Here is a 26,134-nt window from a genome sequence, read left to right on the forward strand (position 1 = left end):
CAGTCACTTGCCTGTCTTACGCAATGAACTTTGCTCTTTCACACTTAATGGTGACTGTTTCCCCCCTACTTACTTGTGCAAACATCAGCTTTGTCTTTATCACTCTTCCAGTCCTGCTTCTTCAAACAGCTGGATGTGTACAAACAGCCAATTCCTCATGATGCAACACTTCCAATTTTCACATAATTGCCTTGCTGTCAGCTACCTGCAGCAAACCAGTCCATTCAAGCAAACAAGGATTCACTGCAGTTATGTCAGTCACAGGCTGTTTTCAAGAATCCAAGGGATCTCTTGATCTCAGTATACAAACTATCACTTCTCTGTCAGTGAATCCATGAAAAGCAACAGAACAAAAATAATGGTGACACTGAATAATTCAGTAATACACTCTGACAATATCTGCTAAACTCCTGTCAACACAGCCTACCTTGCTGTTGCTGGAGCTGGCTTTACAGTCACACAGACTGTAAAGCAGTCTGGTTTTTGGATACTTAACACCTTTGGCAAAACAGGAATAGGAGAATAAACTGGTATTTTTATCATAGTGATGTTACAACTAGAGGGATAAAACCCCAACCAAAACAGGTTTGTCACAGTTATAGGCACGTGGATGTAAGAATGATCAGCTCTCCTAGGTCAGCCTTGTCTTTGCTGCTTGGGTTTGTGCCCATCTCCTCCTCTGCCACACTCACAATACAAGTGAGAACACTTATGAGGCAACCAGGGAGTTACATAATTTATGACCCAAACAAAAAAATCCAAGGATGGCACAGAAGTGGGTGGTTGAAGATGCTTTGCCAAAGGATTCAGTCATTCTTCAGACAAGAGAAGTAAACCATAAATCTGAGTGAAGACAAGACAGAGGTGTTAATGTAAGTGGAGCTACGACTGTGGCTCTTTAATGTGCAGGAATGAAGCACTTCCTTGGCTCTTCTGGGTTTTGTATGTAGAATCTCTTTAGCTCACGAAAGAGGAGAATCAGAGGTGGTTGTCTTATGTTTGGGCTTTCTACAAATTGGATAGAAGATCTAATGTAGTATAAATATCTGCAACCCAGACTAAAAAGTGAGTAACCTGAGCTAACAGGCAAAAGACAAAGCTGAACAAATTCAATAAATCAGTCTTTTCACAATATCCAAACTCTAGAACAATTTATGTACAACTGTAATGGACCTGTAATCATGCAAAGCATTTAAATCAAGATTGAACAACTTCAAAAATAAGAACTGTTATAGATCCAGCAGTTAAAAATACTATATTGAAAAATTAAGATAAAGTATTCAGACTTCATTATACATAATGCTTTCTGATTTTTGAGTCTTTGTCTAGCTGCACAAGACTGGAGTAATGTGTCTTCCTGCTGTACTTTTAGTCCCTGGAATTTTTCCATAATGCACCAATTAAGATGGAAAGCTAGTTATTCTGATTAGAAAAATATGTAATTCAGACCTTAAGACTTAAAATTTAAAGGTTATCTTTGATTGCAATTTTGCTTTTTCTCTTCTGGGTTCATGCTGTCCTCATATCAGCAATGCATTAATGTATAAAACTACTGACATGAAATGTTTGAGTCATTTCAGAAGAAATTACATATGGACTCTTTCATGTTTGCTTTCCCTTCACCCACGCTTTGCATTGTATTTGGCATTTTGTGGAGTGCAGCAGAAGAGCAGTTTGTTATGGGTAAAGCTGCTCTTTGAAGGACAACACATGGACACTGTACAGTAGCACAATGTATTTTATTTCTTGTAGTCTGGGCAATACATAAATCAGAGAGGGAAAAAGCAAACCATTGGGTTCTGAGTTCTGTGAAGAGAAACAGAGTGATAATTTCCACTTGGAAAACTGTTAAGTCAGCTTCAGGAGAGAAAGAATGAAATGTGATTGTAGGGGACCTGAAGATGAACACCATTTCCCATTTACTGGAAAATAAATATTGGTGATGGAAAACGTTTAATATTTGACCTTGAGGAGCCTCTTCAGAAGAATTACACCTAAACCCCAGAATGCTCAGCTACCAAATGCTTTTGGCAAATCCCTGGCTGAAAAACATCTATTTCTAAACAAAACTTTTTAAGAAATGACATACCACATGCAGAAAGCAACTGGAACATTTTTCAATGCCATGATGGTGCGTTTCTCTACCACCTCAGTAGTCAGGTTACAAGGTGGACACTCCAAGGTAAGATGGACCATACTGGAGATTCCAGCCATGCTCAGTGGCTGCAGAAACAACCATGCCAGAGGAAGACCCAAGCACTCCCTGACCAACAAGAAGCTGAACTCTACTAGAAGCCGACTCCACACATCAAGAGGTAGTTTGACAGCACAGTCCCCTTGGTGGCAATGTTGTCCCCTCACGCTCACATCTGTCCCCTCCCTGGTTTTGGTCCATAACTATCTGCTGAGGCAGGGAACTGAGGGAATTAAATTTTAGGTTTTCTTGGCAGTTAGCTTCCCCAGGGGACTCTTAAGTGAGTGCTGTTTCCAGCAGAAATGTTTGCCCAGGCTTGCTGACCATGCATCTGTGCAGATCCTGGGAGTGCCGGCTCAGTTTTGCCCAGCAGGGCTGGTTAGCCCTAGTTGCTGTCAAGTTGCCCTAAATCCAAACTGGTTGGGTGCTCAGAGCTGAGCAGGAGAGGCACAACTTCCAAGAGAGCAGCAGCAACAGCTGATGGATATAGCACCGTCAGGAACTGCTGTGGTCAGTCCCAAATCCCACTTGGCAGTCAGAGGGTAAACACTGAGGACAGAGACAGGACATCAGGAATGACTATCATCTGCCTGGAAAAACCTGGAGGATACATAAGGTGGGATCTACATACATATATAGGATTTGGGAGTAACATCTGAAAAGGTTTAATTGGATTATAAAACATGGAGGTCAGAGTTTCTGTAAATCCTTTAGAAGGAAAGAAAACTCGGAGGTATAGCTTGCTGACATATGATTTGTATCAGCAATTTTTCCATGCTTTTGCAATTTTGATTTTATCACAGATAAGGTCAAGGCAGTTGGACATATCATCCAGTTCATTCTCCTGGACTCTGAACCTGGTTGACACCACCTTCAGATGAAGAAATAAACGCCTGGTGGTCCATAAAACAAAACAAGTCATTCCACTAAACAAGTATCTTCTATAAAAGAAGAAAATCTCACATGCCCATGGAATATTATTCATCCAAGTGATAAGCCATCACTATATATCCTCTCTAGGTAGACATTTATAAGATACAGGACATAGTGGTTTGGCTGCAGAACATTTCTGGAAGAGTAAAATACTATGAAAGAGTGGAGAAACACAAAATCCTATTGTTGATGTGTCTGATAACTCTCATGTACTTCAATAGGGTTCATATCTCTTTACTCTGCAACATTTTTTACAAACTGCATGGAGGAATCCTGCATGAAAGTCTGGTTGAAACAAGGCACATTGTACCCCACAAAGTTGCTATAATAATTGAAATTAAGACAGAATTAAATCCCAAAACTACTAATTTTAGTTTATGTTTCTACTACTTCCATCTACTTCAATATCCAGAGGTAGGTTAAAATTGAACTAGCAGATTTTTTTATATTCCTGTTTTGCCTAAGATACTAGATCTATTCGGGTAGTCACTTTTTAAAAATCCTTTTTTTTAAAGAAGAACTATAAAAAATGCCTGAAGCATTCATAGGATGATGGCCTGTAATTCAGGAAACAAGAGAAAGCTGTTCTGGCCCCTATTTGTACACAAGAGCTCATGCTAAAAGATGCAACGTGATAGTAACTACTTTTGTTTTTTTAAAAAAAGCACATTACACATTTCCTTTTGCTTCATAGCTGTAGCATACCTTTTGTAAAAGCCATTTTCTCTCAAGTAATTTATTTCCTTGCAAAATACAATCTACCACATAAAATACAAACCAGCTTGTTTCCTTTTAATCCCTTTCAGCTACCATACTTTCCAGTGTTATTGAAAAGTAGAGGTTAAAATTTAAGATAGAAAACATAAGTTAGTGGAATCATATCCCCTTCATATACCTCAATTCTTCTGCAGTGGAAAAAACATAAGGATTCAAAGGGTTTGATTGGTTTTGAAGTTCATGGGAATGATTGCACTAGAAAACAGAGTAAATGTTACAAGATAAGATAGAGGTCTTCTGCTAAAAGATCCTAGGGAAAGCATGGCTGAGGAATTAAGTGTCATTAGCCAGTGATCTCATTTCAGTGACTTTGTTCTATCAGCACTGGGGACAACTTACAGTGGCAAAGCCTTTTAATATTAACATGTAAATGCTCTCAAGTGCTTTCTAAAATGTCAGTTTTCTCTCCCATAATTTACAAGGTATTATTTTGTAACTACTGTATTATAAAACTGTTATGAAGATTAAATTATAAGCAGTTACTAATGCCTTTGCTACAGGCTGAACCTGTAAGAACTGACTGGCAATGGGCTGTTAAGGGATGCCTGTTTAGGATAGATCAAACTAATTTTGTGAACACACCTTGCCAGTATTTTATTTCAGTAAAGTGGTAAGCTTTTGGTCTTAGGAGCTGTAGTGCTGATGGTTCAAGAGGCAGCTAAGTAGGTAAATACAGCAGTTTCCAGGGTGGGAGAAGAAGGGGGATATAAGGGGAGTACAGGCATTATGTACTTGATTAAAACTTTGTCTCTTCTTACACCATAGTCACCATTAAATGGATGTGGGCTATTTAAAACGTTTTTAGATTTAATTAACACATAGCTAACTTCCTTGCTGGAAGCAGGCAGTCATTGCAGTACTAGAGGAATAACTGTAGAAATGCCATTCAGCATGAAGAGGCTCAGGTGTACCTCCAGCAAATTTTTGTACATACATTCCAACAGTTACTTTTCAGGAGAGTGTAATGATTTACACACTACTCTAAAGTAGTGGCAGTTTGAACAGCAGATTAGTAACATGAACTGACAAGCTGTATGTGCCTGCCAACAATACACAGCAGAGCTGTGTCTGTCTTTGGACTAGAACAGTTGCCACGTAAAAAATACTTTGTTTATAAAAAAATACATACCCTAAGTCAGAAACAGACCATGAGTAAGTATTGTTTTTACACAGCCCACTTCAACTGATAAAAACTTTAAAAATGGGAAGACTAAAACCTCAAGTCTGTGAAGGTCTGACAACAAATTGTGTAATCCTGGTGCATTGTTGTTGGCATTGGTAAGTCTGGTTGTGACAGCCTGGTGTCAGCATCCCTCAGGTGCAAGCGCCGCACGCTGCTTCAGTCATTCTGTGGCTTTCTGTGGAAGTATGTGCAGATCTTCCTCATGGAAACTGAAGTGGCTGCAGCCTAGCAGGAAATAAAACCAAAATTAGCCTGAAACACTTTTAGGTGAACAGCTCATATGCTGCAGGAGTATCAAAAGCATCCCCTCCACCATTGCTCCAATTTGCTCGGCTTCCCAACTAGAGAGTAAATGAAAGGTTCTTTACTACAATGTGTCTCACAGGGAAGAGGCCTCCTATCTACAGGAAACCCTGTCTAAATCCTGGGGTCGTCCCACTGCCATGAGAAATGCACTCCAGCTGCAGTTTCAGCTTCCCCACAGCAAGTAAGAGAGCTGCAGATTTCCAAGATACAGCAAATTCAATGAATGCTGTTGGGTATTCCTGGCATCTCCTCAGGCTATGAGAACAACACAGGAGCATCCCAAAATCTGAATCAGGGCATACTGGGCAGGAAAGGTAATTGTTCTACAGTAATCTCTCTCCAGGGCAAATCCCTCTGTCTTGTGTTTAAACATGTACAGCATAAAGCACAAGTAGTCACAAGCAGTTGTAGGTTTCCTATAGCCAAGGTTTCTTGGTACAACCCAACATGAGGAGTTCAGCTGCTATGAATAACTTCAGGACTGGTGCTTTGCCCAGGTTGTATCTGATTAAAGTGGAATTTCATCCCTTGGAAGGAATGAAATCAGGTAAGAAATGAGATAAGCCTCAATGATGGCAACAACTTCAGCATCAGATATCCAAGAGTACAACTAAAATTTGATAACTGAAAATTTACCTAACATTTACTGAAATGAGACTCAGACAAAGACACTGAAGGACTTGGGAGTCCAGGGACAAGTCAAGTTTGGTTTGTTTGAGAAAATGTAATTGTAATTTCGTAGTTAGGCCATCATGCCAACATTTTTAGCTGCTTTATAAGCTTAACTTTAATTTCAGGTCCTAGGATGAGCTCTGTCCCAGCCTTCCTGTACACCAAAAGTAGGATGATGTAGGTGAAATCCTGCCCTCTCACTCTTACATACTTCTTGTTTTCTTCTAGTTTTCCACAGAAGGAACTGAAGGCATTATTTAATGCCCCACAGTTTTAACATGGGTAACAAATTCTTTTGCTACCTGAGCTGGAAGAGAATTTAGCTCATTCTTCCAGTGTTTAAGTGGCTTTCCAGTAACATAAACAGGCAGATGTGATGGTGATCGCATTAACAGGAGATCTGCCAAGAAAGCTGTTGGCATTATTGCGCCTCTCAGAGTAGAGCTGTATTTAAGATGGCTACATCCTTCTAACATCCAGCTGGGTGCTGCAAGGATCTCTGAGCTCCTGTGTGCCTTAAGTCCCTTGAAAATGAAGGACACATCATAAAAATTCTGCTCCTGCATGGAGAGGATTAGCAGATAACAGCATTAATGTATCCAGCTTATTAGGCCAGAAATCATCCCTTTTGTCCATAGTCACAGGGATCAGATAATTCTCTGTGTCTGAGCAGGAGGGAACAAACAAAGGAAGAGTGGCAGCTAGGAAGAACTTATTTCATGAGGATGTTGTTGGCTGCCCTACTTACAGTTTTTGGTGAAGAGGCCACTGCCCCAGACTCGTGTCTCTTGGCACCAGGGCTGCAGGATGACAGGGGGCTGCTGGACGTGCTCTGGCTGCCAGCTCTGCCAGTCCGTAGCTTCTCTCCCAGAGCAGACAACCAATTTTTTCTTTCAGGAGAACTGTTCTCTTTATCTACTACCTCAGTGTCTTTCCCACGAGGAGATCTGAAAAGATGGGGGGAACTTTCAATGCCTGATGGATTAATATGGCTTCCAGAAAGGGAAGGCTCTTTTGGGCTGTGGCTGGAGCCTTCATGGTGATTACAGAAGTCAGCCAGGCTGAGAGAGTCTTCATCAGAAGCCTTTTGGTCTGGAACCAAGTGACATAAATTCAGCTTGGATTTCTTAGCTGCATGGTCCAGCTCAGTCACACAGCTACAGCCCTGCAGACACTTCTGCCCTGCATCAGCCTCCTTGCTGCAGTCAAGCCTTCTCTTGGCACGCTTTTCAAACTGTGAGTGTGGCACTTGAGGAGGGCAAGCAGCTTCCAGGAGGCCCTGGGTGACTTGGGTGACTTCTGCCAGGGCTTTTCTAGGAGAAGGAGCCTTTTTCTCCACTTCTGGAGGAGAAGAGCAGGGAGTCCTTGTAACCCAGTGTTTGATGGACATCCTGGAGGAAGGGATCGGTCTGGGGGACGCAGAGGGGCTGGCTGCAGGTGCCTGGGCTGGGGTGAAGGCTGTGGCGCCCGGGGTGCTGGGAGCAGCAGTGGGAGTGCAGGAGGGCAGCGGGAGGTCTCCGCACTGCGTGGGAGCGCAGGCAGCCGGCCGGGGGGAGGAAATGCACGCACTGCCCACTGTCAGGGCCTTGGCAGGAGTGCTCTGTGGGCTGGCTGCTGGCCCTGGGAGGGGAGAAAGAAGTAGGCTGATGAGGAACACAGAACAACAAATTAAGGACAGTCATTTTAAAAACACCTCTTCCAACCAGGAGATGAATCAGTGCTGACCCTGTGGGTCAGATATACCCTTTTGAACTAAGAAGTTGTATAAATCCCTCTGATTTTGGTTAAACTGCTACAAGTCCTTTACAAAATCCTGTATCACACTGATAAAGCATAATGCAGTGTATTTGTGTAATGTCTGACATCTATCCCTTTGGTAGTGAGAGTTCTTACATGAGCTACAGCCAAGAAGAACAGACAAAACAAATCTTGAATCTTCCAAGGGTATCTAGCCTTGCTGGAGCTTTGGATTTTGCTTTTCCAGACAACTGCCTGGCAGAAAGGCTGGTCCCCACCTGCCCTGCATCCTTAACAGCTCCGTAAGTGAGCTGATGGACAAAGGTACTGCAAGCAGGTCCCATGGCTAATTACAGTATCAAGGAAGCCTTACACTGTGATGCCCTAGCATTTAAATAATGCTCCAAGTGTTACTGGCTGCAGATTTAAAAGATTTTTTTTTTTAGTGAAGAACATTCTTTCATTGTCTTGTCTTTTTGATGGCGGACTTTCTGCAGTGTTGTATTAGAAGGGAGCCAGTAGCCATTTACCACACTCAGGGAAGCTTGAGAAATTCTTCACCTGCTGAACAAGGACTTAATTCCAAAAGAAATAAAATCTCTCAACAGATGATTCCCAAGCAGGTATTTCACAGTGGCTTCTGAGCTCACTAGCCAAGATATAAATGTCCCTGCTTGTAAAAGAGAAATTTTGAACACTCAGAAAACACCAGTCATAGGTAGGGACATAAGGACCTCACTAACAACAGCGGGAATCATACACAGCAAGGATCTCGGTCTGCAGCAATATTAGAGAGTGTTATTTTAATTTTTTCAAATCTCCAGCCCCCTTCCACAGGGAACACATTAGTAGGTTTGTAAGATGCCTGCTTTCATATGGCATTCACATTCTCTGAAAAAATTCCTTCATCCAGGACTTTTCTCCTGGGAAGCTGAGAAGCCTCAGAGAAATCTTATCTCATTTGCTTCTCCTCTGTTTTACTCATGTGGAATGTGTTTGGAGATTGTTTACGCACAGGTGATTGTTTCATTGCATTCTGGTGTGAGTTTTGATTCTTTGGCCAGTCAGGGCCAAGCTGTGTCACAACTCTGGAGAGAGTTACGAGTTTTCATTATTATCCTTTTAGCATTTAGCAAGTATCCTTCCTGTATTCTTTAGTACAGTTAGTATAGAATTCTTTAATATAATATAGTACAATAAAGTAATAAATTAGCATTCTGAAAACATGGAGTCAGATTCTTCATTCCTGCCTTCGTTGGGACATTCCCAGCAAATCCAATACTTTCTCATTCTCCTAACTCACAGTGATGCAATTAAATGGAGTAGTGCCTTAAGTTCCCCTGTGCACTTCCACTGCTGGGCACAAGAGCACTAAAATTTTTGTGTATACCGGGGCTCTAATCCCAGCTGCCCACTCTAGAGCACTAGCACTGCACTATAAAGCACTTCATTAGAACAATGAGAAGTCTAGTGTGAACAACCTGCCAGGTTCTTTACAGTGGGCAGTCTCACAAACAACATGTTGAGTGAGCACCCACAGGCCTGGTTATGTACCATCCTAAAACTCTTCTGACCCTTTCACTGTATTATCTAACCAGTATCCAAAATACAAGTACTGCTGCATCAGAGCAAAACTGAATAGGACCCCACATTAAAGGATCCCACTATCCATAACTTCAACACAAAAAACAGAGTTAAAGGCTCCTTTCCTGATAAAATTTGCTACTTCATAACAACTTGCCTCTATCTGGGCTATGCAAATATAACTGCCAAGATTTCTTCTCCTAATCTTTGGTTTAATGAGCACTTACAAGACAATAATAACTCAGCTGGGAAATTAGTTGCACTCAAAAATCTAAGCTCCTGGGGGGAAGAAAACAGCAAGCTCAGCAACTCTTGATCCATAATGATTACTACAAATTCATTCAGCAGAAATATCATGACTAGCTGGGTATGAGCACTTTGAATCCCAAACTGGTCTGAAAGTTATGCTGTGGACATGCTGGATGATGGTAAAAGAGTTATCCTGGGAGTAGGATGAGTGTCATGGTAAGAAGCAAACACAAATTTGAGGTAAAGAATATGAAGATCAGGCATTTTTTTTCCTAAGACTGCATGCATTATTCAGGTTTCTACCAAGCTAGTTTGAAGCTGTTTCCATTTATGCTGCCACTGCACATGGTAGAATACTGCAAATACCTGCAGTCAACCTGCATCACACCAAAGCAGGTTATTTTGGATGTTTCCTACCTTCTCTGCCACAAATCTTCTAGAGTGGTATTATCAATCTCCAGATTTAAGACTCACAAACTGTCCATGCACAGGCCTGCTCTAGAAATTTGGCTACACAAAACCACAGAGAAAGTAGTACAATTTACAGAAACCACAAAAGTAATTGCCAAAGAGGAAACTCTGGTTGCTACACTTGATGAAATAGGTCAACAATCAATACACAACCTCAATCTCTGAATTTGTTCGTCAGAAATGGGTGGGGAACTACCTAGATTCATCTCAGCAGGTCTGAAATAGTCCTCTGCTTGCCAGCTCTGAATTAGTCTCTGCAGATAACTCCTATATTCTACCAGCACGTGTTTTGTGTTCAGGAGCCAAGGTCAGCAGGAAGCCTGCTCTTGTGTTTGCAGTGTCTGTGTACTTCCTCTTCCCTCCTGTGTTACTTTCATGCAGCAAGAGCAAGGAGAAATAAGTAATTTTTTCTGGTATTATTGCCAAAGCTGACTTGTAAAGTCTTAGTGTATAAGATCCTTTAGATCTCATGTTTTTGGTCTAAACCTATGCTTACTTCTATTTTTTCACTAGGACACAAAGATATTTTTGAGCCCTCTCTGAGGAGGCTCAAAATACAAAACAATTACCAGCTATGTAGTGGTCCTGGCACTCTCTCTCCCATTGTCCTGCAAACTTCCTGCTAGACTTGTTACTCACTGGCAAAAGGTTAGAGGTAATGTTATCCCATTAGTGGGATTTGGAGACCTTCAGCCTTTATTTGTGCTAGCCAAGATGAAATTCATTTGGAGGGTGGCTCAGAAAGATAGGTGGAATGCAGGAAGTCACAGCAGCAGCTGCTGGGAAGCCATTGTATTCTCAGTTTCAGAGCTACTCTACAGAGAAGCTTATCTTACTTCACTTTGGGGGAAGGGCACCTCCTCCTTTCACTTACTCTACTGCAACAAAATGCAGGTTACAGACAAATCAAAGGTAATATTATGACCAGGTTTCCTTTCTTCTGCTCTAGTCACCTGCTTAGTGACCCCCTTCTCTAGAGAGCCCACATCTGCTTGCTGGCTCAGAGCATGCTGCACAGCTTGTCTGAGTGCCCAGGTTTTGTAGAAAGGTACTGCATTTGTTCACTCATGAATAGATTATTAATTCTGGGACATTACAATCATCACAATTGTCTACATGTTTTTTTGAAGTACTTTCACTACACAGCATTTCATTTGGCTGTATATGGTGAGTAGCACTGACTGAAGCTGAAGAAAGAGAGACAACACTGATAACTGCACCTGAGAAATAACTCTGTGCACAGTTCAGCTATGGGCAGAAGCAAACAGGTCAGAGTTCCAAGGCTCTACATGTGCTGTCAACCCTTTGCTGGGTAAACTACCAAACTAGAAAAGGCACATGATCTTACTGCTCTTGGTTAGTACTTCATAGGAAAATAAAAAAAAAAGTGAGTTGTTGCTCCTTAAGTGACATCTCCTTCAGCTGTTCAATTATCAAACCCTGCCCAAAATCCGCTGAAGATCTGGCTGCCCAGCAAGCTGTGTCAATGAATATCTGCTTTGACAGACTTTGCCATACTTGTGAGCTACTTCAGCCAGCTTGTCCTGTTGATGGCAGAAGTATTTACATGTAGAAGTGCTTGTCTGGCTATATGAGTAATTGCCCAATATGACAAAAACCTCAGAAGGCTAGTAAGACAAGCCAAAGGCTTTTGTTGGTACAGAGAACAGACAAAATTCAGCAGCTGTGTTGCAGAGCAAGGTTCCTCAGCTCAGGGGCCTTACCTGCTCCATGCTGTTCGTCTGGTTTCTTCTGAGTGACCCAGCCCACCAGGTTGGCTTTCCTGGATACTGATTTCTCTTCCCCAGGACAACGTTGTAGGCGCCAAATCCTCACACTGTTGTCATCAGAGCACGTGGCAATCTAAGTATAAAAGTGTGTGTTAGAGTGACCAGGGCATATCCTATGGATCACTGGCTGAGTGAACTGAACAGCTTCATCCAGCACACCACACCACTATGAATGATGGTGAAGCTTGGCTGAAGGGGTACAAGACTGACCATTAAACAATAAAAATAACCCAACTCTATTTCATTACTGCATCAGGCAGCAGTATTTGTTTTCAAGCAGGCAAGGCTGCTGCACCCTTGTCTCTCTGCTCTAGAAATCTCAGCCACCACCAACCATTTGCTTTGCATGGCTATGTAAGACAATGCTCTGCTCAGAGCACAGCACATTTTGGGATTTCCAGCCGTTGGTAGACAAAAGCAGCCACGACCCTTTGTGCACCTGCACCTTAATCTGCCTCCTTTGCTGAGGACATCTTCTGCCTGGGGAGAAACATTTGCAGCACACCAAGAAGGTGACACTGGATGGCTGCTGCCTGAGCTGTGCTATCTCTCCAGAGTCAGATGTCAGCAGCACCTGGCAGAGAACCCAACTCTGCCAGGAACACAGCTCTAGAGTCCTGCTGCAGCATCACATGCTCCAAAAAGATCCCTGGAATCCTGACCAAAGGAGCAGCACCCATCTAACCCACACTTTATGGCTAGCGTCAGGCAGATTAGCTGGCAACTCAGCAGGGAATCAACCAGTAGAAAAAAAAAAAGAAATGCTGTGGTGAAAGTTCACAGCAGTCAGATTGGGGCAAGTGTCTCTACTCTGACTTTTGTCACACCAATGTTGTCCTTACCAAAAGCAACTTTGCTCCTTGTATCACACCAAGCAGCTTCCTGACCTGTGTTAGCTCCATATTTTCCACTTTTCCTCATGCATTGGCATCTGAACAATGGCTGCCTATTTCTTCCCTGTGTCAGTAACAATTTGAAAGGCTGAATTGGTTTGCATTTCCAACACATCATGAACAGGATGCTGGGCTACCTCTAGATCACAGATTTTATGTGAAATGTCAGTTCTCATGTTGTGCATCTTGCACAATGAGAGTAATTCCTGATGTCTCCCTGCAAGACTCCCACCCTCCTACACTGTAATGCTTTTGTGAAGCCCTGGTGCTGCAATGGAAGCTAGGGAAAGAAGCTGACTTCTTTAACATTGTGGGGTGGAAGGAACTCTGGCTGTCCTTAGGACACTGCTCAGGATTTTTCAGGGTTATTTCTAGTTTTGAGCTAGGCCAAACATTTGAGCCAACTTCCTACTCCAGTTGTTTTCCTTTCAGTGACACCTGGTGCATAGCTACTGACCTGATTTCACTGGAGGCTCTTTTTGTCATAAAAGCAGCTCAGATTTTGAAAAGAGGTCACAGTGAAAAGAGTCCATATGTTTCTAAAGGGCATTCAGAACTTCTTGTCACTCTGTACAAGATTAGCAGATGTATCAATGGTCCGAGGGAAAGGAAAATGTGAATATTGCACAACAAAACAAGCCTTTGGCTTATTAAAGCCCTGATTAAATTATTTCATTGTCTTCTCTCTTATAGGTAGTATCAAGCTCTCATCAGGAGAGGTCTTTACTGATTTGCAATTTCTTAGGATTTCTCAATTAGCCAAAATTATTTGGAAATAATAAAAAGGTTCTGATACATTGTGCTAATATGACAAGGGTGGATTACTGTCTCCTAAATGAACATTTTAGAACTGACTGACTAAAAATTTCCTCCCAAAACAACAAATGCTGCTGTCATTTTGAAAAGCAGATGTTGTCACATCACACCTATTGTTTCCCAGTAAAAACCATTTTGCAGAAGACAAACCTTAGTGAAGTCTGAAGGACACCAAGCAATGGAGGTAACTTCCTGAGAGTGACCAAGGAGTACCCGTGGAGGAAGGCTGGGCTCAGAAACCTTAAAAATTCCACAGAAAAACAGGCAAACAGTCAGAAGGCACACAGCCTAATGTACATCTCCAAGAAAAACCCCATATCCCACCTGTGAAGCATATGGATACTTCCCATCTTTCCTGTGTGAAATGCTCTCAGCCTGTGAAGTCCTAAGAAGCAGTTCATGGAAACACTTGTTCAATTCCTGCTCCTCACAGGAATTCTGCCTCCAGAGTTGACAGTCCAAAACATGACACAAACATTTTAAATAGCTCTACCTGTTCCAGGTAAGATGTTGGGAACTCATATTTTTAAGCAGGTTAGGCAAATATATTCTGCTGCTATTTTACCAATGTCCCAATTACAGGTCAATGGTTTATTAAAAAAACGAAACCACTGCCAACAAAATCTCATAGATGAACCTCCACTGGCTTCAGAACTGGCATTTCTGCAACTGCCAAGTGCCTGTTCCTTCTCCAATCAATCAGCTGGACCAGAGACCCTCTTAAGATTCATAGGAAAGTTCTCTCAATAACTCACATCCATTCAACTGATCTCCACTTCTCTCACACTCTTCATAAAAATCTTTCTCCTGTATTGCTACTTATCTTTGACTCCAGCTCCTGTAGGTGACAGACAGAGCTGAAGCCAGCACTAAGTGGCCCAAAGAAGAAAACACACACACATGAACACACACAGTTTTGCTTGCTTTCAGAAGGCAATCCTTTCTGGAGCTGTGAGTCACCATCATTGATGTGACATTATGAGGGAGATTTATCAAGGGGATTTGCATAAATGACTAAGGGAATGAACAGATCCCTGTTTAGGGAATAAACAGGAGATCTTGGTGCAGAGAACACCTTCACTTACAGTTAATAGCAGTCTTGCTATTATACATTCATAGCAGCCAAAACAGTGGTCCAGTGGTCCTCTGATTGCTGGAAGGAAAGGAATTACTCTTTCTAGGACATGGTGGTTTTACACTACAGCAGTGTAAATTAAATGAACTATACTATTCCTGTGAAGTGAAGAGGAGGGCAGAGCTATGGCTGTGCCCATGTGTTTGGCAGAAGACTGTCAGGCAGTCTGCATGGTAAGTCAGGATTAGCCCCAGCACAGGCTGCTTGTTGCGCCAGAATTGACAGGATATTGTTGGGGAAGTGAGGCCTATTGTGGAAAGGTTAAAAAGAGAAACCTAGGAAATGAGACCTTTTTTAGTTACTCTCCTCACTGGAAACAGCTGTTAGATCCATTTTCAAGATGCAGCCTAAAATGGTGTCTATGGCTTTGTGCACCATATGATACAGAAGCACCTCCAGTCCAGGGCTGGGACACACCAAAGCACAACTTGATATGGTTTCCTGGGACTGATCCACATCAAAGGATTGAAAGAACAATGGAAGCACAATCTACAAATGGTATTGTTTTATTACCAGGAAGGTACCTCAGATAGGTACCATCTTTGTGGAGAAAAACCTCTCTGCTCTTCAGCTTGTATAATCTTATGGTCGTTCAAGAGTGAGAGTTCATCAATTGATGAACTTCTAATTTAAACAAAACCAAACCTAACACAACAAAAGAAGTATTTGTTGCCTGGAAGTGACTTGTAGATGAAAATAGACTGAAACAGCATCCTTGTCAGCAGTAACTTCTATCCACAGTGGTTCTCACTCAAATACAAATTTAGCACTGCTGCAAATGTTTCTCAAAGAAATCTTTTAAGTGGAAAAGGTATTGCTCTGCATTTCATTCCTCTCTATATACAGAGAGAGCTCTTCATTTAGGTCCTTATAATATCACCTGTTAACTACTCATGCATCATCTAACCATGGTTTTCTTCACAGCATAGTAAGTCCTCGTGCCATGAAAAGATACATATGTTTCAGAGACAAATCTGTCAACATTTCAATTAAGAAGCCTCTGAATACTACAGATCTTGAAAGAGACAAATGCACTGGAAGTCCCACTTTCTAATATGACTATGGTATTAAAATAAAAAGTAATCATCTGATGATTTATTTTATAAATATGCAATACGATCTGTCACTCATATGTGATAGCAACAGAAGCCTTCCCTACATGAATGCATTTTAAATGTGCTCAAATGCTTAAATTTTGAGATATGACATCCTTGAATACTCTCAACTGAGTCCCAGCCTTTGCTCCAAGAGAGTACAAAACACATGAATGCAGAATGTGCAAGTCAAGTTCACACAGGCATTTTTGCTGAATTTGCACAGAACACAAGGAAGGTTAGAATGACACCACTTGGCACAGCAATCCTGCTACCACACTCCTGCCCCCACTGAGTGAGCCACCCAGCTGCTCCCAAGTGCTCTCCAAAATAAAGAGGCTACGTGCTCAAACCACAGCCTCAGCAGGCTGGCCCGCTCCTCTGAGAGGTGTGTATTTTACTCTCAAACTCGTTGTGAAATGGATGGACATGCCCTAAACAACATTCCCTAAAAGTTATCTCAAAACTGTAATAGGCAGTCATCTGTGCTTTCTGTCTGTTCTGCTTCAGTAAGTTCACTCTGTTCCCTTAAGAGAACATGAAGAGCAGAACTTGAGGCGTGCCTTATTCTGAGGTGCCTGCTACTATCTTGGTGACATATGCATTTCCTACACATCCCTGCAAGATGTTAAGTGACGAAAGCCCTCAGCTGTCAGACAGTGCTTTGGAATTTTGCTGAAGGCTCTGGTGAGCCCTTGCTGTAACACAGAGGCTTTAACTACTGTAAATTAGGCATGAGAAAAAGCTATGTCTGAAGCAGAGCCGGAAAAGGGAGAGGTGGAGGGAAAGTGTGCCCTTTAAAACAATTAAACTTTTAGGTTTCTGCTAATGTGCTCTGTTGCTAACTATGAACTGAGAACTGTCTGTCTACTTGTCATAGCTGCCTGAATCAACAGGACTGAAAAAGGATTTTAATGCCCATTAAAACCAGATTAAGAACAGCAATTTGCAATAAGCAGCAGTGATGAGAGATGTACTGATGGCAGGAGGTTAGCTCTGTTTTACATTAAACAATTACACGAAGCCTTGACAGCAACATACACACTCCAGGCACAACATGCCAGGAGCTAACCCCACGCTGCTCTGGGAAGGACTGGGAAGTAAGAGGAGTGTTCTATGTGAACATGAAAAGCAAAAGCAGCTGCCCCCATTGCCTCACCTTCCAGATGTAGGCATTGCAGTCACTCGAGCCACTGACCAGGAACTGGTCATCTGGGCTGGTGCTGGATTTGATGTAAAAGGTGGAATTCTGGTGTCCACTGAAAACTGCCACTGTGAAGAGAAAATAAAACACAAACCTCAGTAAAAGCCCCACTCAATGCATAGCCCTGGAGTCAGTTGTGCAAGGAGGGCTGATCTTACAGGCTTTTCCTGCCTAGCCACTTATCCTTTGGAGAAAGTGGTTGCACTGCTCCCTTGCTCTGGGGCTCTGGCAGCAGGAAGTTTTCTTTATTTAACTGGAGCCCTTCAGGCTTCCCAAACAAACCAATGGCTGTTTCATTAAAGCTCAACCTTGACCCATATGACAAGCAGGCTCAGCCCTCACCTGGGCTGCTCCACTCCTCTGGTTCAGGTTCCTTGTCTCTTTCTCCCTCAACCACCATCACCAGTCCCACTCCATCAACAAGGGCAGTCCTGCAGCAGGAGCCTTCTTCCACACAGGTGGCACAAAGGCACTGGCTGCTCCTTCCTCCTGCTGCCAGCAGCTTTATTTCATCAATAAAACCTGTATTTCATCAGTCATGCTCTCCAGTATTTAAAGCCTCAGTAGTGTTTGCTAAAGGCCTGAAACCATCCCCCCAAATGGCTGACATGGCTGTACCACAACGGCCTCTACTGGCATGAGAGCCAGGTGGCAACAAAGGCACTGGCTGCTCCTTCCTCCCATTGCCAGAAGCTTTATTTCATCAATAAAACTTGCATTTTATCATTCATGCTCTCCAGTATTTAAAGCCTCAGTAGTGTTTGCTAAAGCCTTGAGACCATCATCCCAAATGGCTGACATGGCCCTAACACAATGGTTTCCAATGGCAGGAGAGCTGAGTGTGATCTGAGTGCTTGGCTGCACCATGTCCTGTCCCCTCATGGGGCACAAGGCACAGGGCTCCCAGGGCAGCCCAGGCTGGGCTCTCCTCCAGCCCTGTTTCAGTAGTGGCTCTCACAAAGGAAACAGCCCACAGACCAAGAGGACATGTGGCCGCCTTCGGTGGCCTTTGAAGAGCTGCAAGACCCTTTGATTTTTTTGCCCACAGCTCTCCCGGTGCAGGGGCCATCAGACAGCGAATCCCTCCTAAAGCAGGCAGCAAGTGCTGTTACAGGAGGATTTCCTGACGAACTAGAGCCATCCCAGGGCTGCATGGGAGCAGCTGCAGCCGCGGTGAGGGCGGCCCAGGGGGCGGTGAGGGCGGCCCAGGGGTGGGCGGGGGCGCTGCCCTCTGCTGAGGGCAGCCAAGGGTGGGAGGGAGGGTGCTGTCCTCTGCTGAAGGCGGCCCAAGGAGCAGCACAGGAGCTGCATCCAGCTGGAGCACAGGGCAGCACAGGAGCTGCATCCAGATGGAGCACAGGGCTGCACATGGCTGCACAGGAGCTCCACCCAGCTGGAGCAGAGGGCAGCACAGGAGCTGCATCCAGATGGAGCACGGGACTGCACAGGAGCTCCATCCAGCTGGAGCACAGGCCTACACAGGAGCTCCATCCAGCTGGAGCATGGGACTGCACAGGAGCTCCATCCAGCTGGAGCACGGGCCTGCACATGGCTGCACACACAAGACAAGAGCACCATGAGGAGCCCGAGGGCTGCACTGGCCACAGCCTGCTCCTGTGAGGGACAGGACAGACAGCACATCCCCACAGAGCAGCCAGGGTTAACCTCACAACCAAGCTGTTAATATTTACTACTCACAGCAATTCTCCACTTTGGAAGTGTTCCCACCCACCAGACTGCCTTCCTGAGCAGACAGAAGGACACATTGTTCATTTCATTTCAGTTAACTGAGAGACTGAGAAAAGGAAATGGGAAATGAATTATGTGTCTGCCTGGAATGCATCTAACAAGTTTTGCCACGGGCCTATGGCAAAGCAGCTTCATGCACCAAAGGCTCAGGGCCATCTTGTGCATGTAAAGGTCAAAGCTGCAGAGCTGAAGGAAACCAAAAGGATGAGGCACCTCAATATGCTGGGGATCCTTTCTTCCAGAAATTGTGGTATAAGTTAAATTGAAAAGACACCTTAAAATATCTGAAGATATCAGGTGATCACTTTGAGTGGATTCATATCTAAAAGTCTGACAAACCAGTGACTGCCAGTAAGCAGAGGATTCAAACTTGCTTCAGGCTGCATAGTAGGCATTCCTCACTGGATAACTAGAGCTAACAGGCAAACTACCATCAGTCTCTGTCTCGGTGAACCTCTATCTGCCATTAATTTCATGTGGATGGCTTAACATAAAATGTGGATCTGTCCTGCATAGCTTTGGAGATGAGAGCATGGAATAGGTTTCCTTCAAGCTTTGAACCTGGTCCATGTCTCTCTGTCAGAGAGACACACTTGCCTTTCTAGGCTTTGTAACATCTACACTTTTTGCAGCTATTTCCACAGATTTCATGCTTACCTGGAGTGGTCCTTAAACTTGTCATATTGAACATGTAGATACTGTCATCAGTGCAGTTAGCAAACAGATTAGCACCAGTGGAATCCAAAACCAGGCTAGAATATCCTACAGAGAAAGAGAGAAGTTCTTCAGAAAAAAAAAAAAAAAAAATTGGAAAAGAAATAGTCTCAAAGAAATACCCAGAGAAGGAAATTTGGAAAGGATCTGTAACATGTATGAGATTGTCATGGTAAAGTTTCTATGTTTGACACAGCACTTGCTGAGGAAGAAATGTTTCTACAATAGCATCTACATTTTCTCATGAGGATTCAGGGAAAGGATTTAGAAAGGTATTGCACCTTCAGAACAGGCAAGTGATTTATGTGATAGCTTCAAACAGATAACAGGAACAACCAGTTGTAGAAGCAGAGATGAAAAATAAAGATGCTCATGCTTTGGTAGAACAAACAATTCTCTGATTTGCTAGTGATTCAGGTTCAAGAAAAATCTTTCCCTTCAGGCAAATTATTTCACAACTATCTCCTTGGAATGACACTGACCATTACCACATTGATCAGACAAATCATCAGGAATTACTGTGTTGCATCAGAGCATTGTAAGGTATTAAAGGTACAAAGAAGACAGAGAAACATGGACAAGTGTACTATCATTTTTGATAGCAGTTTCAAGAGGTGATAATAAAAAAACCCAGTCCAGTCTGTTGTCTTTGCAAGATACAATACAAATAAAGTTCAATCTGAATTTTACTCGTATCAAAATGACTAGCTAAATTCCTCATCAAGAGCTCTACTTTTCTCCACTCTGTTTATGAAAATGCACTGCTGAAGCTTCTGCACATTTTTATCATTGAAAATTTATATTAGCAATGAAAATACCCTGCAGAGTTTGCCAGTCTGATCAACAATTGGCTATAAAGATAAGAAATGTCACAGACAGTACTTGTTAAACTCTCTCTGCACTATAGCACGTGCAGTGCTCACCAAGCCTGCGAGTGCTGGTCCCAGGGTAGCAGAAGGAGCGCAGGGGCAGCGGGTCCTGGCGGAAGGCAGCGTAGTTCCTGCGCAGGTCCCACACCTTGATCACGCTGCAAGAGAAAAGCACCAGTGCCTTCAGCTTCCTCACTTCCCTTCCCATGCTCCTTTAGGAGCACAGAAATCAGGGTGCTCATGACTGAGGAGTGTCAGTGCTAAGGAGACAACAGCTGAGCAGGAGCAGAGCTGTGCTGAAAGCCAAACATTGCTCTGCTGGCCATGGGTGAGGAGGCAGCACTGCCTTCTGGAACTAACACAAGACAGAACAAGAGCCTAGAAGCCAACTTCCTCCAGTTAGTAAAAGGAAACACATGGATGCATTTATACTCCTGATGACTAGTTTTGGTTTGTAGTTTTAAAAATTAAGTCTTCCAATTTTTTTGCTTGCTCTGTGGGAGCAAGTCTCTGTCATGAACCATAGGCAGGAGAGTCAATCTTATCTGCCGCAGAAAGGCTCTGACCACATTGAACCTGCTAAAGAATCAAGTCTAAGAGGATCATTTCCATGCTGATCATTAAGAGAGTTTGCTCAAGCTCCAAGATGCTGCAAGGGATCTGGCACCTAAGAGAATGCATCTTTTGTAACTCAAAGCAACATTTTCTCAAGCATGCCTACACATGTCCAGGCCCTGACCACCCACCCACACCCATACAGGCTGTCTAACAATAGTCTGTCTATGTGTGGTCTCATAGGTCCATGAGAATGGAGAGAGAGAAGAATTGCTCTCATTCTGCCCCACAGCTAAGACTAAAATGAGCATTTACCACATATCACAGTTTGTCCAGTACTGCAATCTCCAGCAAGGGAGTAAAGTCAATGCAAGCTGGCAGCATAGCTGTTGATTCCACCTAGCAGTAGCTCTAGGCCTTGTTGGCCACTGAGTGATCTTAGAGAGAAAATCTCCCAATGTTTCTATGCCACTGAGCACACAGAATAGACAGGAAAGCAGGCATCCTCCTTCCTTACCCATCAACAGCTCCTGCAGAGATAAGAGTATGCTCATCTTGAAGCAGCACCACAGTTACACTCTGCTGGAAATCCTTAAAAAGAGAAGAAAAAAGAACTTTATTTTCTTTTAAGGTCAGCGAGATCTTAGTTCAAGGCCATGTGAATGCAGGGAAAACCTCCTCCTAGGCAGGCAGCAGAACACAGAAACAGCAGATGTCATTTAGGACACAACAATGCTTTGAACACTCCCTCCAGTGAAATTGCCACTGAGAGATAAGTGTTTGGGCAGCAGTTTGAGATCACATCTTTCAGCTCACAGATAAGAGAGCTGCCTTCATCCCAAGGCCTAATAGATCAAAAATGATCAGGTCTTACTCCAGTAAGGCAGTAATTTGTCTGGTCAAATTAAGGGGGCAAAAAAAAGACAGAAAAAAATGTACAACTCTCCCTATCTCTCCCCTCAAAAAGGGAATGTTTTCCTCCCTGGGGAGGGGAAAAAAAACCAACATATATGTTCATATAGCATTTGCCCAAAGTTGGCTTTTATGGCCTGTGGGTTGTTAGGCAACTAAACAATGTCTAAAATTAGCCACTGCAAATGACCATGACAAAAAAACCTCATCTCTGCAAAGATAAATGGAAGTATTTACCATGTACAAACCACATATTTCTCACTCTATTTGCTTAGGAAGAATTCTGTGAATAACACTGTCCCCAGAAGAGACATTTTGTTTCTTGCCCAGACACCCACCACCAAGGGAGCAAGTCCTCTCAGGTTCTGCCTCTTCTTCTTTGGTTTGGAAGGAGTCTGCTTGTCAGCCACGTTGTGTGCTCCACTGATTTGATTTACCTGTCTGTAAAAGCCATCTGAAAGAAATCAAAGACATCTCAATTATTAGTTTACATGCAATTTTGCTATCACTTTAATAAAACAGACATCAGCTTGGGATTAGACCTAAAAGGTGGCTTAGTTTAAGCTTGAAAATTATTACTGTATTCTGAAAACAAAAACTAATTACATACAAAACCACTGAGAAGAACACACTGCAAAAACCCAGAGGTCAGTGTAGCATGGACAATGAAACTAAAGCTGATCTAGGCAGGCTGCCTTTGGAAAATGCTACCCCTTGGTCTTTTTTTCACATGAATCCTGATCTGGAGTGTTCAACCCACCTCATCCCAAGCAGAACTGCCTCACTGGAACATGCCCGGTGCTTTTCCACTCTATTTTATATTTTCATGTTCAGCCTTTTGTCTGATACCTTGTGAAATGTACTGCCTTACTAGAGTAAGGGAACTTTTCTATTTCTTTTCCTACAACTTCCACTTCAATCATGTGGAGTCAGTCAACTTTTCCTTCACTGGCCTGTTTGAAAAGCCAGGAAATCTGGGACAGATGGAAGAGCAAGACAGGCAAAGAAACTGCTGTGACAGGGCAGGGAACTGGGAAATGGCGTAAGGGGAAGGGGCTGGAGAAGGAAAAGCTCCAGGAAACAAAGAGGAGCAGAATGAGCTCACATCATCTTCATAGTAAGTGTTCCCACAATATATTCAGTTGCTACCAGCACTCACAAGCTCTTTTTTTCTACACTTTCTACCTTCCTTCCTATGCTGGCAGGAGTCTTTCCAGCTTTTCCTCACCCCTCTGGATGGCTCTGACCTAAGCAATCTCTCCTGTCTCACCTGCTTTTACACTGCCCTAGCAGGATGCATTCTGTACAGCCTCACCTCCTTACCTACACACAGGGAATTATCAAACCAGCCTGTGGTTTGATGCTGCACAGCTGGGACTGCTGCAAAGTGGAGAAATGCATTATACATAGGTAGCAGAGATACCTATTCCATCCCCTTACAGTACCTAAAGCAGTACAGTTATCTGAGAATCCTCTGCTGCCTACATTGTAATCAAAAATATCAGTCCAACCAGGCCATCTGAGCAATCCTTTTACATGAGACACCAAGCTTTTCTGATGCATAACTGAAAGTTTATTTACCTTTCTTGTTGCACCTGGTATCCCAAACCATGATGTTTCCATCTCTCCCTCCAGTACAGAAAACAGCTGAGAGAAAAGAAGTGTTATTAGCTTCCAAAAGCATTTATTTAATTAAGTGAATGCAGTACAATGCCATCAGTGTACCTGTCTCTCCTGTCCCAACACTTGGGATGCCAATCCTGGAAATACAAAACTCAGGCCATTGTTTTGCCATGCTTTTTAATTTGTTCCCTTACTCTTGCTATCCTTTTCTTACTCCCAGTAGAGAAACCAGCTTATGGAAAGCATATTCACACCCTTGGGTATGGAAGCAGATCTTATCTTTGCCCAAGATCAGAAATGTGCAGATTTTAGCATCAGGACTCCATCACGTTCCAGCTAGACAGTTTTGCTTTCCTGGCTGGGTCATGGCTCAGGCCTGTGCTATTGGTACCTGTCAGCTTCCAAAGACCTTTAACCCTTAAAGTACTTTGCCAGAGGTAAAGAAGAAGGAAAAACCAGACAACAGACAATATCAACATTTACCTTTCTCAAACCTAGAAAAAGCAACTGACTTGAGGCTACACTGGTGACCTTTGCATATGCCAAGAAGCTCGCCAGCTCTCACATCCCACACCTTGGCTGTCTGATCTCCTGAAGCAGTGACCTTCAGAGGGAAAAATAAAAAGCTTCAGTCATTTTCTGTACAGTTGCCAAAGCATTAAAAAAAAAAGTCAGATGGCAAAAAACTGCTTACAATTCTGTGTTCTCCCGGCACCCAGGCAAGGTCAAATACAGCATTTGAGTGAGCCTGCCATTCTAAAAAGAAAGCAAAAGCCAAGATTAGTTCAGTGCATTGAAGCATAGTGTTTTGCAAAAGACTAAATGACATCAGACACTGAAATCAGAAATCTTGTCAACAGTTTGCCTTAGGCATGAAAGACAACACAGAAAAATTCATCTACTACTGCTCATTGAAGAGCACATTCATGCTGCTGCTTTGTAAAGAAGACTCAGCAAACTATGTGGAAGAAATAAAGTACTACCTACAATTTATGTTTCAAGGACTTGCAAAAAGCTCTCCTTGATTCCTACAAATCCCACACTTGTCACATCAAATGAAGATCACCTTCTGTAGAACATCTACCTTTAAAGATGAGCTTGCTGGTGGTCTGTGCTTCAGTATCATACAGTCTAACAAACCCTTCTTCATTTGCAACTGCTAGGATGTGCTCCAAATTTGGGGCTGAAAAGAAATTGAAATATATTATGTAGCTAATAAAAAATCATGCCCATGCTCTTTGTGAAAACCATAGGTGCTTTAAATAGGGAATGCGGCAAATATAAAACTGTGAAATAAACAGCATTTACATAGCAATCTAAGTGTTAAAATACAGAAACACTGGCAAGCCTTTTTTCTAGATGCTCCATTCAGGAATGACTATACATGGGCAATCAAATGGCTCCAGAAGCAACTTTTGAGATTACACCTCTTTCACCACCTATAACAGTTTTCCAGTTACAGTTTTCTGTATCTAGAGTACCTATCATCTACAGCCTCCAGCATTTTCTGTGATCTGACCTGGAAAAGCAGGAAGCCTCCTTAGAGAAATGTAAAGTCTCAAGCCAAAACTAGAGCACATCAAATGAAGATGTTTTGCCCTAAAGATCCAGGAGCTTCATTGCTTACTCCCTTCCCCCATCATGGGGAAATGCCGTGTGTACAGCACAGCCTGGTGACATCCATCCATATCTGACGTCTACCTAATGCTCTCCACCCTATTATAGCCTTTATATATTTTGAACAAAGCCCAGTTTTTCACCTATGTAGCCTCACACTGTCACCAAGAGGACACACCTTGAAACACACCCAGATGAAACAGAGAGACACTAAAATAAAAGCTTTACAGTTGCTTCTCGGAGGGAAAACTTTCCATCAGTATCTAGGTGCACCACGATCCAAAGTTTATCACGTGTAGGAGCAAGCACACTGCAGGAGTAAGCTCACTTTAAAACAGAGCCCATACCCCGGCCCCGCAAAAGGGCTTTCAGGAGGTGACTTTACCTGTAGAAAAGGTGCAGCCGAAAGGAGGGACCGGCATTCCCGTCTGCCCGTAGGACAGGTGATCATCTTCTCGGCTGCATTGGTAGCCCTCCAAGAGATGCTGCAGGGGAAGCGCTGAGCACGGACCTACAACGGGACAGACGGACCGTAAGCGCCTCAGACACCGCAGGCTCGGGCGCCACGAGCCGCGAGGCGGCCGCCGCGGCTGTGCGGGCGGCCGGGGATGGATTGGGACGGGAGGGGGTGCGGGAAGGCGCGGTGGCAGGGGCAAGGCGCGGTGGCGGCGGCGACAAGGCGCGGTGGCGGGGCAAGGCGCGGTGCCAGGGACAAGGCGCGGTACTTAGGGGCAAGGCGCGGTGGCGGTGGCAGGGGCATGGCGCGGCACTCAGGGGTTAGGTGCGGTATTCAGGGGCATGGCGCGGTACTCAGGGGCAAGGCGCGGTGGCGGTGGCAGGGGCATAGCGCGGCACTCAGGGTTTAGGTGCGGTATTCAGGGGCATGGCACGGTACTCAGGGGCAAGGCGCGGTACTCACGGGCGGGCGCGGCGGCGGCGCGGCGGAGCAGCGCGCGGCACAGCATGGCAACGGGAACACGGCCGGGGCGCACGGCGCCAGCTCCCGCCAAACCTCCAGCCCGCCAAGCCCGCCGCGCGCCCTCATTGGCCAGCGGAG

At 43.7% G+C, this 26,134-nt stretch overlaps 1 protein-coding gene across 1 annotated transcript; it reads right to left on the reverse strand.

Moving 5' to 3' along the window:
* Positions 1-1,711: 1,711 nt before the first annotated feature.
* DTL (denticleless E3 ubiquitin protein ligase homolog) lies at positions 1,712-26,085 on the reverse strand. Its single transcript, XM_074537114.1, has 15 exons — positions 25,997-26,085; positions 25,463-25,588; positions 24,545-24,643; positions 24,155-24,216; positions 23,944-24,064; positions 23,419-23,484; positions 22,176-22,291; positions 21,443-21,516; positions 20,425-20,528; positions 19,445-19,549; positions 16,994-17,106; positions 13,756-13,845; positions 11,831-11,969; positions 6,814-7,685; positions 1,712-5,312 (listed from the first exon to the last, which is right to left on the reverse strand). Exons 1-15 carry the CDS (start codon positions 26,040-26,042, stop codon positions 5,244-5,246), a joined length of 2,202 nt encoding a protein of 733 aa, XP_074393215.1. The 5' UTR covers positions 26,043-26,085; the 3' UTR covers positions 1,712-5,243.
* Between the last annotated feature and the right edge of the window lie 49 nt (positions 26,086-26,134).

This window comes from Zonotrichia albicollis, chromosome 3 (assembly GCF_047830755.1).
Source record: "Zonotrichia albicollis isolate bZonAlb1 chromosome 3, bZonAlb1.hap1, whole genome shotgun sequence".
Classification (NCBI taxonomy): Eukaryota; Metazoa; Chordata; class Aves; order Passeriformes; family Passerellidae; genus Zonotrichia; species Zonotrichia albicollis.

Bases quoted from the DNA above. Each gene is read 5' to 3' on its own strand.
- DTL (XM_074537114.1), bottom strand. From the start codon at position 26,042: ATGCTGTGCCGCGCGCTGCTCCGCCGCGCCGCCGCCGCGCCCGCCC. The intron at 24,065-24,154 runs GTAAGCAGTTTT...TTCCCTCTGAAG, and splicing joins TGCCGGGAGAACACAGAATT to GTCACTGCTTCAGGAGATCA. The intron at 19,550-20,424 runs GTGAGCACTGCA...CTTTCTCTGTAG, and splicing joins GACCAGCACTCGCAGGCTTG to GATATTCTAGCCTGGTTTTG.